This window comes from Loxodonta africana, chromosome 10 (genome assembly GCF_030014295.1).
Source record: "Loxodonta africana isolate mLoxAfr1 chromosome 10, mLoxAfr1.hap2, whole genome shotgun sequence".
NCBI classification, from domain to species: Eukaryota; Metazoa; Chordata; class Mammalia; order Proboscidea; family Elephantidae; genus Loxodonta; species Loxodonta africana.
Genome location: NC_087351.1, coordinates 83,362,804 through 83,380,568, shown reverse-complemented (window position 1 = coordinate 83,380,568; position 17,765 = coordinate 83,362,804). Strand labels below are relative to the sequence as shown.

The 17,765-nt window shown below is 36.2% G+C and overlaps 1 protein-coding gene across 6 annotated transcripts in view; it reads right to left on the bottom strand.

Moving 5' to 3' along the window:
* The window catches only part of PCNX1 (pecanex 1), a 187,594-nt gene that overhangs the window by 58,228 nt on the left and 111,601 nt on the right, over window positions 1–17,765 (bottom strand). For all 6 annotated transcript variants that reach the window (XM_064292658.1, XM_064292660.1, XM_064292659.1 and 3 more), the window contains 6 exons: window positions 16,249–16,420; window positions 15,659–15,769; window positions 13,567–13,658; window positions 7,141–7,250; window positions 6,610–6,715; window positions 5,162–5,254 (listed from right to left, as the gene is read on the bottom strand). In XM_064292658.1, the coding sequence (XP_064148728.1) occupies window positions 5,162–5,254; window positions 6,610–6,715; window positions 7,141–7,250; window positions 13,567–13,658; window positions 15,659–15,769; window positions 16,249–16,420 (684 nt within the window). The remainder of the gene's footprint in view (window positions 1–5,161; window positions 5,255–6,609; window positions 6,716–7,140; window positions 7,251–13,566; window positions 13,659–15,658; window positions 15,770–16,248; window positions 16,421–17,765) is intronic.

Sequence of the window (17,765 nt, the reverse complement as noted above, 5' to 3'; positions counted from 1 at the left end):
GGAGGGGGAAGCCAGGAGGAGCCTAGTACTCCCTGAGTTAAGGAGACGGAACTGAGTCTGGGGAGAACAAGGAAGCTAGAGCTCCCCAGACAGCATACTACAGAGAACTATACAGAGAGAGGAACTCTGGAAATCTGCAGAGGATCTTCCTCAAGTATTCAGGGGAACACTAATCACATCATGTGTGTGAGGAAGCCACATGAGTCCAGAAAAAGGACCACCTGAAAGGATTAGTGGGAAGAACAGTGTCCAGCACTCACAAAGGGCCAGGAATAGTGCCTATTCTCACCAGCTGGACTGGAAAAGTGCAACATTCACAGGGCATTGGGCAGAGTACTGAAAGGGAGAATATTAGATAGCCCTATGCTAATACTGGTCTCACCTAAGAAATCGTTTTTTAAAAACAAGACCTGAAAGGATCAAACTGTTGCCAAGTAACTTAATTGTGTCCCAGAACCAAGTCCAAGAATATTCTACAAATACAAAAATATCCAGCACCCAAAAATAGGAATTGAAGGAAAACTCCTCAACATAATAAAGGGCATCTATGCAAAGCGAACAGCCAACATCACTCTAAATGGAGAAAGCCTGAAAGCATTTCCCTTGAGAACGGGAACCAGACAAGGATTCCCTTTATCACCGCTCTTATTCATCATTGTGCTAGAGGTCCTAGCCACAGCAATTAGGCTAGACAAAGAAATAAAGGGCATCCGGATTGGCAAGGAGGAAGTAAAATTATCTCTATTTGCAGATGACATGATCTTATACACAGAAAACCCTAAGGAATCCTCAAGAAAACTATTGAAACTAATAGAAGAATTTGGCAGAGTCTCAGGTAACAAGATAAACATACAAAAATCACTTGGATTCCTCTACATCAACAAAAAAGAACATTGAAGAGGAAATCACCAAATCAATACCATTCACAGTAGTCCCCAAGAAGATAAAATACTTAGGAATAAATCTTATCAAAGATGTAAAAGACCTATACAAAGAAAACTACAAAGTACTACCGCAAGAAACTAAAAAGGACCTACTTAAGTGGAAAAACATACCTTGCTCATGCATAGGAAGACTTAACATAGTAAAAATGTCTATTCTACCAAAAGCCATCTATACATACAATGCACTTCTGATCCAAATTCCAATGACATTTTTTAATGTGATGGAGAAACAAATCACCAACTTCATATGGAAGGGAAAGAAGCCTCGGATAAGCAAAGCATTACTGAAAAAGAAGAAGAAAGTGGGAGGCCTCACTCTATCCAATTTTAGAACATATTATACAGCCACAGTAGTCAAAACAGCCTGGTACTGGTACAACAACAGGCACATAGACCAATGGAACAGAACTGAGAACCCAGATATAAATCCATCCACATATGAGCAGCTGATATTTGACAAAGGAACAGTGTCAGTTAATTGGGGAAAAGATAGTCTTTTTAACAAATGGTGCTGGCATAACTGGATATCCATTTGCAAAAGAATGAAACAGGACCCATACCTCACACCATGCACAAAAACTAACTCCAAGTGGATCAAAGACCTAAACATAAAAACTAAAACGATAAAGATCATGGAAATAAAAATAGGGACAATGTTAGGAGCCCTAATACAAGGCATAAACAGAATACAAAACATTACTAAAAATGACGAAGAGAAACCAGATAACTGGGAGCTCCTAAAAATCAAACACCTATGCTTATCTAAAGACTTCACCAAAAGAGTAAAAAGACCACCTACAGATTGGGAAAGAATTTTCAGCTATGACATCTCCGACCAGTGCCTGATCTCTAAAATCTATATGATTCTGTTAAAATTCAACCAGAAAAAGAAAAACAACCCAATCAAGAAGTGGGCAAAGGATATGAACAAGCACTTCACTAAAGAAGATATTCAGGCAGCTAACAGATACATGAGATAACGCTCTCAATCATTAGCCATTAGAGAAATGCAAATTAAAACTACGGTGAGATTCCATCTCACACCAACAAGGCTGGCATTAATCCAAAAAACACAAAATAATAAATGTTGGAGAGGCTGCGGGGAGATTGGAACTCTCATACACTGCTGGTGGGAATGTAAAATGGTACAACCACTTTGGAAATCTATCTGGCATTTTCTTAAAAAGTTAGAAATAGAACTACCATACAACCCAGAAATCCCACTCCTCGGAATATACCCTGGAGAAATAAGAGCCTTTACACGAACAGATATATGCACACGCATGTTTATTGCTGCTCTGTTTACAATAGCAAAAAGCTGGAAGCAACTAAGGTGTCCATCAATGGGTGAATGGTTACATAAATTGTGGTATATTCACACAATGGAATACTATGCATCGATAAAGAACAGTGACGAATCTGTGAAACATTTCATAACATGGAGGAACCTGGAAGGCATGATGCTGAGCGAAATTAGTCAGAGGCAAAAGGACAAATATTGTATAAGGCCACTATTATAAGATCTTGAGAAACAGTATAAACTGAGAAGAACACATACTTTTGTGGTTACGAGGGGGGGGAGGGAGGGAGGATGGGAGAGGGTTATTTACTGATTAGTTAGTAGATAAGAACTACTTTAGGTGAAGGGAACGACAATACTCAATACATAGAAGGTCAGCTCAACTGAACTGGACCAAAAGCAAAGAAGTTTCGGGATAAACTGAATGCTTCAAAGGTCAGCGGAGCAAGGGTGGGGGTTTGGGGACCACGGTTTAAGGGGACTTCTAAGTCAATTGGCAAAATAATTCTATTATGAAAACATTCTACATCCCACTTTGAAATGTGGCGTCTGGGGTCTTAAATGCTAACAAGGGGCCATCTAAGATGCATCAATTGGTCTCAACCCACCTGGATCAAAGGAAAATGAAGAACACCAAGGTCACACGATAACTATGAGCCCAAGAGACAGAAAGGGCCACATGAACCAGAGACTTACATCATCCTGAGACCAGAAGAACTAGATGGTGCCTGGCCACAACCGATGACTGCCCTGACAGGGAGGACAACAGAGAACCCCTGAGGGAGCAGGAGAACAGTGGGATGCAGACCCCAAATTCTCATAAAAAGACCAGACTTAATGGTCTGACTGAGACTAGAGGAATCCCGGTGGTCATGGTCCCCAAACCTTCTGTTGGCCCAGGACAGGAACCATTCCCGAAGACAACTCATCAGACATAGAAGGGACTGGACAATGGGTTGGAGAGAGATGCTGACGAAGAGTGAGCTACTTATATCAGGTGGACACTTGAGACTGTGTTGGCATCTCCTGTCTGGAGGGGAGATAGGAGGGTAGAGAGGGTTAGAAACTGGCAAAATTGTCACGAAAGGAGAGACTGGAAGGAGGGAACGGGCTGACTCATTAGGGGGAGAGTAAGTGGGAGTATGGAGTAAGGTATATATAAGCTTATATGTGACAGACTGACTTGATTTGTAAAGGTTCACTTAAAGCTCAATGAAAATTATTAAAAAATACATATATATATATATATCCAGCACCCAACAAGATGAAATTTATAATGTATGGCATCCAATCCAAATTACCAGGGATGCAAAAATCAGGAAAACACAATCCATAGTGAGGAACAAAAAATTAACCAAAATCAGCCCATAGGTGACACAGATGTTAGAGTTAGTAGACAAGGATGTTAAAAATTATAACTGAATTCCATATATTCAAAAAGTAGAGGACTATGAGATTAAAAAAAGAGGAATTGAATTTCTAAAGATAAAAATAGTAAGATCTGAGATGAAAAATATACTAGATGAGATTAGTGGCAGATTATACATTACAGAAAAGATTAACTTGAAGACAGAGCAATGGAAACTATTCAAAATTAAACATTAAAAAAAAAAAAAAACTAAAAAGAAGGAAAAGAGTATCAGTGGGCTGTGGGACCATTTGAAGAGGCCTAAGATACAAGATACATATAACTGGAGTCCCTGAGGTGGTGTGGGAGTGAGGACAGAGAAAACATTTGAAGTAATAATGGCCAAAATTTTCCAAATTTGATGAAAACTATAAACTCGTGAATTCAAGAAGCTCAATGAACCCCAAGCACAAAACCATGAAAAAAACTATACCAAGGAATATCATAACTGAATTACTCAAAATCAGTAATAAAGAGACGATCTTAAAAGCAACAGAGAAAAAAGGCAAGTTACCGACAGAGGAACAAAAACAATAACAGCAGATTTGGAAGCAATGCAAGTGAGAAGACAGTGGAGCAACATCTTTAGAGTACTGAAGAAAAAACTGTCATCCTAGAATTCTGTACCCACTGAAACATCTTTCAAAACGAAAGGTGAAAAAGGCTTTTCTAGATATACAGAGGCTGAAACAATTTGCAGACTCTCCCTACAAGTTACAGGAAGTCTTTTAGGCTGAAGGGAAATGACACCATATGGAAATACGGATCTACACAACAGAATGAAGAGTACTGGAAATGGTAATTATCTGGCCTACGGGTGGGAGTTACTGTACTCAAGAAACAACAATATGGAGCCTCACCCACACCTGGACCTGGTTTAGACAGTATTTTAGACTTCCATCTGTACAGGGAGTTTATAAATGTATTTTCCAAGTGGGGAGAATGTGAATCACTGGGTGTCAGAGGACAGACCGCAGCAGTCAGTCTCCAAATTGGTCCCCAGTGATCTCCGCCTCCTAGTATTTACACCCATTTGTATTTCCTTCCCACATTTGTCCAGGGCTGGTCTTTGTGACCAACAGAATACCAAAGAGGAGGTAGTATGTCACTTCTGCTATCAGGTTATTAAAGGTTATGCCTTCTACATCGGGCTTTCTCTCCCTAGGATCACTTGCTCTGCGGAAAATCAGCTGCCATTTCATGAGGACATTCAGGCGACCTATGGTAAGGATCATGTGGAGAAGAAGTCAGGTCTCTGGCCAATAGAAAAAAAGGAGGCCTACGAACAAGCAGCCCCAGGTGATGGCACCATCACAGAATCATCCAGCTAAGCCACTCCCAGTTTCATGGCCCAAAAAACTATGAGAAAATAAATGTTTGTTGTTAAAATCAAACAAACAAAAAGTCATATTTTTCAACACTATGAAAAAACATTACAATCAAACTAGAAACAAATCCAAATGAATAAAATTCTTTTTTCCAAATTAAAAGAATAAAATGATTCCTTACCTGTAATACTGTGAATACTGTGCTTACATGAATAGCAAAATACAGCACACCAATGACCATGCATACTACTAGGTCAGACTGTAAACGTTCACTCTGCGGAACACAACAGAATTATTAAGCAACTATATAAATTAATTAAGCAAATACTAAATTAAAAAAAATTATTTTACTGCCAACTGGTAAAATTTAAAAAAAATTTTCATAGACATTCTTTAGCACTTCTAGAAATTTCTCATATACAATAATTAGTTAAAATAAATCTTATTTGCTTCCTCAATTTCCTCATATTTTGGTTTGACACTGTAATGCCCAGGAAATTAAACAACTTATTTAGTTCCACACGTTGAATAACACACCACAACAAAGTCTTTTAAATCTCCTTCCACGGGTTTGTAAGTTTTCCTTTTACATATGAAAAAAGGAAATGAAGTATGTAAATTGCTGCTATGATTTGTACAGGTCTATTCCTTTGGATTACAAAGTTATATTTTCATTGGTCTTTTCAAACTTTGTATGCATTTATGTCCTGTTTTACTTACTAGATATTTGTTCTCTTATCAATTGTAGTAAAAAAATCAGAAACCTGTTGATATCATTGTTTGGTCATCAATTGACACGTTAAATTTACGCTTATAAACTAGATTCAGAATATGTTACTATACTTAACATTAAACATTCTTTGTTAACATGAAAAATCAGAAAAAAAGAAAGTTTAAATCACGCCCTTAGGCAGTTTTGTACTTCTAAAGTTTTCTGAAGAATATATGAAAATCTCAAGTCCACTGAAGGTAAATACTATATCTAATTCAAGGCCTATATAAACTCAGTCTTTCACAAATGGAAATATTCTAAAATAACAATTTTATGTATTTTCTATAGGATTCATTTTTTAAATAATTACTAATAAAAATAGGCAGCATTATAATTCACTAAATTAAAAAATTACTGCATTTACTTAAGCATATTAAGATACTGCAGCTTATTTTTCTCTCCTTCAACAGGAAAAACACACACACATGCACCCACAACTTTTCAGAGTTCCCTTGAGAAACGTAACAGACTAAAAGACTAGTAGATGACTTACAAGAACATAGCTTTTATCACCAAGCACAACAAAATCAATCTCATTTATTAGTATTTATCTTTCAAGTCCTACTTTAAATTGAATAAAACATTCTATGAACAATGATATTATGTACTTAATTTTATCTGACCTAAAAGTGGATGTTCAGCATACTGGTTGATGGAGAAACCACGTCTGAGAAACGAACATTTCTTAACATGTCAAAATTTAAAATAAAGGCAACCAACGACATACAACTAATCTAACTCAATGTAACTGACATTCCCCTCAATTACTTAAGACCTTCGAAAGGTGTTCATTATATAACATGATGAACTATCTGAAACTTAAATATATTAGGTGATTTAAAAAAGCTAAAACTTACCACGGAATTTCTAAGTTTTTCAGGCAGTGGATCTTTTACTTCAGACAGGGGATCTTCTGGATTTTTCTCTTCTGTTTTTGGAAAAATCTTGGATTGCACCAAAGAGCTTTACATTTAAAAAAGAAAAAAAAAAAAAAAAAGGCAAAAATAAATAATACATTTATAATGTAAACACTAGTATATCAGATAGCAAATAAAACTTATGGTAGAAAAACCAAATGATCCAATTTTATTTAATCATTAGCAAATGACATATTCTAAAAAGGTTAAGATGCCATAAACCAGCATATAATGAAAATATTCCTATTTAAACATAGTTTTAATATTTGGGAAGGGAAGAGCTGATAAATACCCCCCTAACCCGGTTTAACCCGGTTAGAATCACCCAAAGTTAATATATTTTGAAACGTAATATAGAATTAGGCTAACAGCACTTGGAAAGGTGTTGAGAAGAGAAATCTTGGAAGTTTGAAAAAAATGCCAACTTATTTAAATCCCTTTAACTCAATAATGTTAATTGATTTCACTTACAAAAGTACAGATGGGTCACTACTTTGTCGGCTGAGATGATAGGCTACCGCCACTAACAAACCACAAAAAATGGAGAAAAGTACTGGAATATGCTGGCCATCCCAAGAATCCTGTTGCAGGGGAAAAAAAAACACAATTTAACACAGCATGTTTCTATTTGATAATCCATCAAATCCTCCTCTTATTTCTGTATTTTGGAGTACATAATTAACTTAAATTCAACAAAAACCTTTTAGTCACATTATTAGTTACATTTTACTTCAGATAACTGAGATGTATTACTTTCTGATGAGCCAGAATCTAGTTGCTAGACTGTCTTCAGACTTCTCTTGGTGCTACAGTTCTACTTACATTCTAGGAATAACACATTTGCTTCTGATGGATGTTGCTGTCAATTTCTTCAGATTTTTAGTGCTATTAAGCTTACAGTAAACTATGGCTCCCTTCTGAAGACTAAACTAACTTGGTATAGTTAATTTTAAATAAAATAAAGGAGTAGGAAAAGGCAATACATAAGGGAAAAGAAAATGCTGACATTTGGTCTAGTATTTTCTTGATGCCTCTGCTCAAGATCCATGGCTTACAACCATTATATCCTCCAGAGCACTGAATAGTAAGTAAGGCATTAGGTAAGTGCTTTCTGAACGAATGAACTGCATATTCCCGGAAATAAATAATTCAAAGGCTAACTTCCAAAGCCAAGCAAACATGTGGATATGCTATGCCTGCTCTGCTCACTATATCATATCTGGAGTTTCTATTAGCATGGTACATGGCATACAGTGGATAATAATGATAACAGAAATATTTGACATTGCTTAATTGTGTCCTGTATGGCAGACACCATTCTACTCCTTCATCTCTCTCCGTGAATTTGGTAATGGAGAATGGCAGGGGCGGGAGCCATATCATAGTACACTACACATATTTTTTCTGCTTTATAATTGTCCAAATTTTAGCAATCTCTTAAAAACATGGAAACCTCTGGAAAGTTACACATATTAATAGGATGCAAGTAAAGGAAAAATTTTAGCTTTTAAAAAACTAAGCACTCCAGGGGCTGACTGTGCAACAGATCATCAACTGCTCATATGCAAGTTCAAGTTGAAACTGAAGCAAATCAGAAAAAGTCCACGAGAGCCAAAGTATGACCTTGAGTATATGCCACCTGAATTTAGACAACATCTCAAGGATAGATTTGACGCGTTGAACACTAATGACCGAAGACCAGATGAGCTGTGGAATGATATTCAAGGACATCATACGTGAAGAAAGCAAGAGGTCATTAAAAAGACAAGAAAGAAAAGACCGAAATGGATGTGAGAAGAGACTATGAAACTTGCTCTTGAACGCTGAGCAGCTAAAGCAAAAAGAAGAAACGATGAAGTAAAAGAACTGAACAGAAGACTTCAAAGGTGGCTAGAAAAGACAAAGTATTATAATGACATGTGCAAAGAGCTGGAGATAGAAAACTAAAAGGAAAGAACATGCTCTGCATTTCTCAAGCTGAAAGAACTGAAGAGAAAATTCAAGCCTCAAGTTGCAAGAGTGAAGGATTCTACAGGGAAAATATTAAACGATACAGGAAGCATCAAAAGAAGATGGAAGGAACATATGGAGTCATTATACCAAAAAAAATTGGTCAAGGTTCAACCATTTCAAGAGGTAGCATATGATCAGGAACTGATGATACTGAAGGAAGAAGTCCATGCTGTACTGAAGGCACTGGCGAAAAATAAGGCTCCAGGAATTGATGGAATATCAACTGAGACGTTTCAACAATTGGATGCAGCACTGGAAGTTCTCACTTGTCTATGCCGAAAAATCTGGAAGATAGCTACCCGGCCAACCGGCTGGAAGAGAGCCATATTTATGCCTATTCCCAAGAACAGTGATCCAACCGAATGCTGAGATTATTGAACAGTATCATTAATATCACATGCAAGCAAAATTTTGCTGAAGACCATTCAAGAACGGCTGCAGCAGTGCATCAACAGAGAACTGCCAGAAATTCAGGCAGGATTCAGAAGAGGACATGGATCCAGGGATATCATTGTTGATGTCACATGAATCCTGGCTGAATACAGAGAATACCAGAAGGATGTTTACCTGTTTTATTGACTATGCAAAGGCATTCAACTGTGTGGATCACAACAAATTATGGAAAACACTGCAAAGAATGGGAATTCGAGGACATTTAATTGTGCTCATGAAGAACCTGTACATAGATCAAGAGGCAGTTGTTCAGACAGAACAAGGGGATGCTGCCTGGATTAAAGTCAGAAAAGGTGTGCGTCAGGGTTGTATCCTTTCACCATACCTACTCAATCTGTACGCTGAGCAAATAATCCAAGAAGCTGGACTATATGAAGAAGAACGTGGTATCAGGATTGGAGGAAGACTCAATAGCCCGGATTACGCAGATGACACAACTTTGCTCACTGAAAGTGACGAGGACTTGAAGCACTTACTGATGAAGATCAAAGGCCATGGCCTTCAGTATGGATTACACCTCAGCATAAAGAAAATAAAAATCCTCACAACTGGACCAATAAACAACATCATGATAAACGGAGAAAAGACTGAAGTTGTTAAGGATTTCATTTTACTTGGATCCCCAATCAACACCCATGGAAGCAGCAGTCAAGAAATCAAAATACACATTGCATTGGGCAAACCTGCTACAAAAGACCTTTCAAGCGTTGAAAAGCAAAGATGTCACCTCGAAGACTAAGGTGCGCCTGACTCAAGCCATGGTATTTTCAATAGCATCATATGCATGCAAAAGGGGGACAATGAATAAGGAAGATTGAAGAAGAATTGATGCCTCTGAATTGTGCTGTTGGCAAAGAATACTGGATATACCATGCACTGCCAAAAAAAAAACAAACAAATCTGTCTTGGAAGAAGTATAACCACAATGCTCCACAGGAGCAAGAATGGCAAGACTACTTCCTACATACTTTGGACATGCTGTCAGGGGGGATCAGTTCCTAGAGAAGGACATCATGCTTGGTATAGATCATGGTCAGTGGAAAAAAGAACACCCTCAACAAGATGGAGTGACACCGTGGCTGCAACAATGGGCTCAAGCACAACGACGACTATGATGATGGTGCAGGACTGGGCAGTGTTTCATTCTGTGGTACACTGGGTCACTATGAGTTGAAACTGACTCGGCGGCAACTGACAACAATGACAACAACAAGCATTCCATTAAAAAGTTCAAGAAAAAACAAAAGGGTAAATACAAGTGCAGTATAAAACAGGATATAACCCATCCACCCCAACAGGATATAGTAGCCATAAAAGTCTCCACTAGTGAATAAATAAAAAGAAAACAAATTAAACCATTCCAAAGTTATGCAGTAAGGTCATCCTATGACTCTAACAGTCCAAAAGCAACTAATGTTATCTATTTCTTGTGTATTCTTCCATAATTATTCTCTACATATACAAGCCTTCCCATGTATCTTAAAAAAAAAAAAAAGCACAATGGAAACATATTTTTTTCTTTTTGCATATTCCCCTACCCCTTTTTAAACTAATAGTATGTGTTATAGATCATTCCACATTAGCACATGAAGATGTTTTATTCTTTTTGTGTGTGTGTTTGTGTGGTTGTATAGTATTCCACTGTAATTTAATTATTCCATAATTAATCTAACCATTCACGAATGATAAATATTAGGTCATTTCCAGTTTTTTGCAATTACAAACGGTGCTATAATGAAATAGTTGTACACAATCTTTGCTCAGATGCGCAATTATCTATATAGACGCATTAAATTTATAATGGTGGGGTATGTATTTATTGGTGGGGTATAAAACTGAACCAAGAAAGAAGGAAGAAAATTTTCTCTCTTGTCTGTCTTAGGACATAGGATTCTAGTTGGCAATTTTATAACTGCTGCTGTTCTGTTACCCAATTATAGTTAAATATTGCTGTTGTTAGTTGCTGTTAAGTCAATTCCGACTCACGGCAACTCTCTATGTGCAGAGTAGGACTGCTCCACAGGATTTTCAAGGCCGTAACTTTTTGGAAGCAGATTGCCAGGCCCGTCTTCTGAGTCATCTCTGGGTGAGTCTGAACTGCCAACTTTTCTGCTAGTAGTTGAGCACTTAACTGTCTGCACCACCCAGGAACTCCTAATAGTTAAACAGGCCTTTGTAAATTAGGGTAGAAAATGTATTGCACTTGTTACTCAATGATTGTAATTCCAAATAATGACTCACTTTCCAAAACATGACCCAAAACACAGATCTAAAACTTATGCTAGAATGGTTTATAGGTGGTACATGTGAGAGAAGCTGGGTTTGGATATTCCCTCCAGTTCTTTCCTGGGCTTAGCTCCAATTATCCTGCTTTCTATTACACCCTCCCCACCCCCCACTCCTGCTCTCCTTTTAAACCCAACCATGTCTCAGATTGTTTGAAAAAAAAAAAAACAAAAACCAGAAAACACCCTCCATCATGTACACCAGTTTCCCAGCTCAATTCTAGAAAGAGTAGAACTTCCTTAACATCTGTTCAAACTTAAACTAGTATTAATCGGGCTTCCTCAAATTACAAAGAAGTTGCTTTTGTTAAAGTCATCAACATCCTATTAACTGTCAGTAAAAACTTTTTTTAAGACTCTATTTCCCCTAAGTTTCCTTTGTGGGATCTTGTTCCTTTAAAGAACACTTAGATATTGCCATTTCCCAGGGTTCTATTCTCATCTGTTTTCTCTTGTCAATCCACATTAGCAATCTTTTGTTTCACTTTACTTTGGTTGACGACTTCTAAATGTATCCATCACTACCTCAAAAATCTCTACTCTATATTCAGCTATCTACTATGCATCTCTGGATACCCCAGAAATATCAACATATAAACAGGTCCAAATCTAAACAATCATTTTCCTCACCAAACTCGCCAGCATTCCAAGGTTTCCAATCTTGTTCACTAGTATCACTATCCAACCAGTTGCTCAAGCCAGAAATCATTCTAGACCGTTCTGGCTCTTTTCTCTTTATCCAGATACTTCCCAAATATATTCGTTGAATCTAGCTCAGTCCTTCATAATTTCAAGACTACAGTACAATTAGTCTCCCTATGTCTAATCCCTCGTGTTCATATTTCAATCTTCTTCACACGAGTGTCCACGTAGTCTTTGTAACATGCAATCTAGTAATTTCTCTGCCCTACCAAAAATACTCTGGTTGTCTTCCACTGCCACACCATCACCTTCAGGATAAAAAAATCTTTCATATTCTAGTCTTTATTGAAAGTCATCTTTCCTTATTGCTTAAACTTCCAGAAATTTCTAATTACTTGCTGTTTCCCTTACACAACGTATTTCTTTATAACTCCATGGCTTTTTGTCCAATTACTATTTTTCCTTCACAATTTGGATCAAATGCCATCCCCCTCGAAAATCATCTTGAATCCCTTTAGGCTGACTACAGTAGTCTCATTTTGTATGTCCACAGCACTCTGTTTTCACAGCCTTCGTTACTCTGTATTGAAAGTGTTGGTTAACTTGTTAATCACAGCTAAATATAGCCTACTTAACCAAAACCGAAAAGCCCAAACCCACTGCCATCAAGTCAATTCCAACTCATAGCAACCCTATAAGACAGAGTAGAACTGCCCCACAGGGTTTCCAAGGAGCTCCTGGTGGATTCGAACTGCCAACCTTTTGGTTACCAGCTGTAGCTCTTAACCACTAAGCCACCAGGGTTTCCATAAGCTCCTTAAAGGCAGGGAATTTCTTTTACCATAGTACCTGACATACAGTAAGCGTGCCATAAATGTTGCTAAATAAACAGGGCAAGCAATGGTACTGTGAGTCACTTTTCATAGTCCTTTCAACCCCATCATTCTCTGATCATCTTGCATTAATCATAAAACAACAACAATAAAACAGAAGTACACTGGAAGGGTTGAAAATTTTTATGTTTTCAATTTGTTGACAATCTTTTATAAAAGGAGCTCGTAAGACTCATCCAGCTCTTTCCAACCCAATAATGACATTTAATTTCAGTGCATTTTTACTCGAATGCCTCTTAAATTGTAATCCTTGAACTTGTTCTTATAAGTTTTAAGAAATTCTGATATGAACAGTAGTTAATAAAAATCTAAAATTAATTTCATATTCTGTGATTACCATAACTGCCCCTATCCTAGACTAGCCTACTTTTTAATAACCTGTTTCTAATATTAACCTGTGGTTATTACTTGGAAAAAGATTTTCTTTTAATAATGATTACCTATTAAATTGCTTTCAAATTCAAATTAAATGAGAATAACATTCAACATATGAAGACCATGGAAGTTAAAATTAAAGTGCTACGAGTGAAAAAAATCATTGTTCAGCTTAAAACAATCTCCATGTAGAAATATAGCCTTAAGGATAAAACAAGCTACAATTTACTGCTCACCTTTAAAGCGCCATAACACAATCCATACAACAAGGCTACTGCCACAATGCTACAGATAAAACTGTAAAGTGCTGCAAGTAGGCTTGTGGTGGCTAGATAGTAAAGGAAAAAAGCAATTAATGTTTTATAAACAGCAATGTAAAAACATATTTTAAAAGTTCATCAAATTGCATTTAAGATGTTATAATGTAGGCTGCAATTCATTCTGATTTTAAAAATTCAATTACTTCATCATCTGCTTTCAAATGATTTTGGAATGACAATGGTTTGCTACTCTCAATCTTTGATATACGATAAAATGTGTTTACCCTGGAAGTAATAAAAATGTGCACATGGAAGAAAAAATAATACCTATATTATGCTTCAAGAAATGTATCTTATGTTAATAAAAAGTATGGGAAAATGAAGCTTGCTAAGGCCTAAAAAAGACCTGGAGATGCATTAAGTATTCATGGAAAGATATTAGTAATACATAAACAGAGTCGTGTTGCTCACGGAAATAAATTTTCATTCCCTTGTGTTAATTAATTCTCACAAAAAAAGTATTAAAAGTACAAAAAGTAACTAGATCTGACCAATTACAGGTAACAACAACAAAAATCAGATCCAATGGGATTATCAATAATAGGGAATAAGGAGATGGCTAAAATACCTAGCTTTTATTTTTAAAATATAGATAATAGATTTTCATCAATGGTATTTCTACATAAAAAACGCATTGCTGTGAAGTCAATTTTGACTCATAGTGACACTATAGGAAAGACTAAAACTGCCCTGTAGGGTTTTCAAGGCTATAAATCTTTACGGAAGCAGACTACCACATCTTTCTCCAGCGGAGCAGCTGGTGGGTTCAAATAGTGACTAAAAGAAATCTATAGTGAAAAAATTTCTTCAGGAAGTATTAAAAAACTAAAACCTTGCACAAGGTTATAAATTACAGTACAACCAAGTCTACTATTATAAATTACCTACACTAAGCCCTCCCTGTGGTATTTAGATTAATACAGCACCTATAATAGTCCGGAAACTGTCTTCTACCCATTAAGCTACGCTGATTGATGAGACCAACCCTGTCTTAATTCACAGCCCTTCAAGAGTTTTTCAAAACACTAAAAATGCTCTAAGTACACAGCAACAAAGAAAAGGCTTGGTTTCTACTTAAAATTTAAGCTATACTATTTTACCAGCAAGAAATGATTTCAATGCATATACTTGGAAGATAAATGTGGATGGAAAATGTGAAGTATGAAGAGAAATGGACTATAAAATTATAGTTATATATCCTTCCCTTTTATATTTTTCTCTAATTGAAGACTAATTTTTCCGTAAAATTTCAAATGGTTAAACTAAATAATGATGTATTTTAACCACGACGGCAATGGGGTATGAACAACTGAAGGATGACAAACAGGAACAATACATATAAATGAGCACTAGCAAGTGGTTGGAAAACCGCTCATAGGGTTATTTTCAAGTTCTGCAAACCATTATCTATTCCATAGTATTTATTTTTAAAAATAGAAGATACTTATGGGCTAGGAGAACAGATTTTCTAGGTTTATCAATTCATATTATTATGATCTCTAAAAATAAAGATGCTTTTTAATACCTTACTTAGTAAGATGTTTTTGGGTTTTGGTGTTTCCATTCTAAAGATAAAATAAAGCTCTAAAACCAAATACACAGACACATCAGGTGCACATACCACTTCAAAAGTCCAAACCTAACGAACGCCATGTGTCAGGGTTTAATCTGTGTGCGACAGGCGATCTTTTAGAAGTACCTGATAAGTCTGTACAGGTTCCACATAAACTCACTATAACTTTTGGTTTTAGGCCATAATATTTTACTGCTTCTTATACACTGACTCCAATTAAAGCTTGCCCCTGGATCTTTCACTAAGGTAGCAGATGACTACTTTTTGCTATGTACAAATTAATTCCTGCTGAGTCTTCGATTATTAAATACGTACTTTTTTTTTTTAATTTCAATACTAAAGTGAAACTGGAAAAGTATTTCAATGTTTAGTTTACCACTTCATGATCTGTAAAAGTAATACTGTAATCTGTAGTTTTTAAAAAGAAGTACTCACCATTACCACCAAATATATGAATATCCAATTGTTCACAAAGGTACATTACAAATGTATTCACCTGAGGCAGGAGACCAATGAAAAATACTATTGGGAAACAGAGCGTAAACACTATAGAAGGAAAGAAAAGTATATTAAAAATACTATACCATATCCTTTTGTTCATTTAAAGATTATAAAATAAACCATAAAATGGGATCTGAAATTAATATAAACTACTAAGTAATTTCTAAGAAGATTTCACTTTTAACTCTTTCTATATAACTGGCTGGGTATTAAATAAAATCTCTTCAACTATAAACAACACTTTTAAAATGATTCCATTTTCACATAATAGGAACTTGAGATATAGAATCCAAAAGGAAATTTCTCATTTCATCTGCTTCAAAAACAATACTATAATATTTGTTCATCATTAGCTTTTTTCTTTCTAATAGCCCTATAGTTTTGTTCTACACTGAAAGGATTACAAATAGTAAAATAAGCTTATCAAAACTATTATTGCCTATATAATCAATCTACTTATTAGTGAACTGTTTGTAATCAAATAAATTAATGTTAAGATCTGAGTTGCTTTAAAGATGACTCACCTATAACTAAATCCCTGGCTGAGATAAGTACCAGTGGGTTGGTGAAAGTTATTCCATACAATTTGAACTTGGTTGTGGTAATGTTTCTGCTACCATAATCCAAGAGCCAAATAAGACCACAACATAAACAGAAATAAACTGGTCTACTGTAGGCGATGATACGATTATGACCCTGAAAACAATATTAAAAAAAAAGTCAGGTTAGTTAATTTTAAGAGTCAAAACAGCTACTGAGGTCTTCGATGGCTTATATTCTAAGGATTCAAAAGGCTTTCGTATGGAATCTAGGTTTTAACTGCTGGAGAAGGGAGTTACAAATATGGAAAAGAGGAAGGACAAAATGAACTCTGTGATACTGTACAGAATTGGGGTATCAGTATGAACTCATTATTTTTAATATACACATAGATATAGGAATAGATATACATGTGTGTGCACATATGTGTATGCATATGTATATACATATATATTTCCTGGCTTTACGTACTATGAAAACCTAGAAGCAATGACACTCTAATAATAAAGAACACTAGTGTTCAGATCTTAGTGAAGAAATACCACTGTTCACTAAAAAGAACCAGGGCTCTTTAAAGAAATGGCTGGTTTTCTGCTACAACACGGAAAATACAAGATGAACCTGGAACATCCTTTCATATGAAAATGTAAGGAGGTACTCAAAAAATGATAGAACTATGTCAAAAGGACACAGAAGGCAGCTTGATGGGACTCCCAATGGTCAAATCAGAGACAATCTGAGCATCAAAATAAATAATTACAGGGAGAGATTATCTTCCATTGACTACAATAAGAATCCATGAATTTACACTGACACAAATAATACTGCAAAGACAAAAAGGAAAACTTTTCCTTACAGTGAAAAGTCAACTAGTATGTGCAGAAGGAATGTAGGAGTTAAAAGAAAAATCATTAGGCAACCATGCAATCTAAACTGATTCAAGCAAAATACATCAATAGATAATAAAATAAGTAGGTGAAAGTTCGCAGAGTAATGGGACATACGTATAATCTCAAAGTATTTCCCTACAGGATACTTACAGAGTAGCAGTTCTCAAGGGGTTGAGGGGAGTGATTTTGCCCTCAGGGAACATCTGGCAATGTCTGGAGACATTTTTGGTTGCCACAACTAGGGTGGAGGTACAACTGGCATTTGGTGGATAGAGGCCAGATATAATGCTAAAATAAATGTCCTACAATGCACAGCACAGCCCTCTCCACCTCAACAAAGAATGATCCAGCCCCAAATTTTAGCAGTGCAAAGGGTGATAAGCCCTGCAGGAGAGAAGCCTGGCAGACATCACTTTAACCAAAAATGCAAAGTAAACATTACTAGTTACAGGATAAATTGCTTCCTGATCTGATGCGCTGAGAAAAAAAACATCATTTTCGTAGTTTTCCTACAAAAATACGTGGCCTGTGTCTAGTCAAGAAGAAACATCAGACAAATTCAGACTAAGGAATGGTCTACAAAATAACAGGCCTGTATGCATCAAAGATGT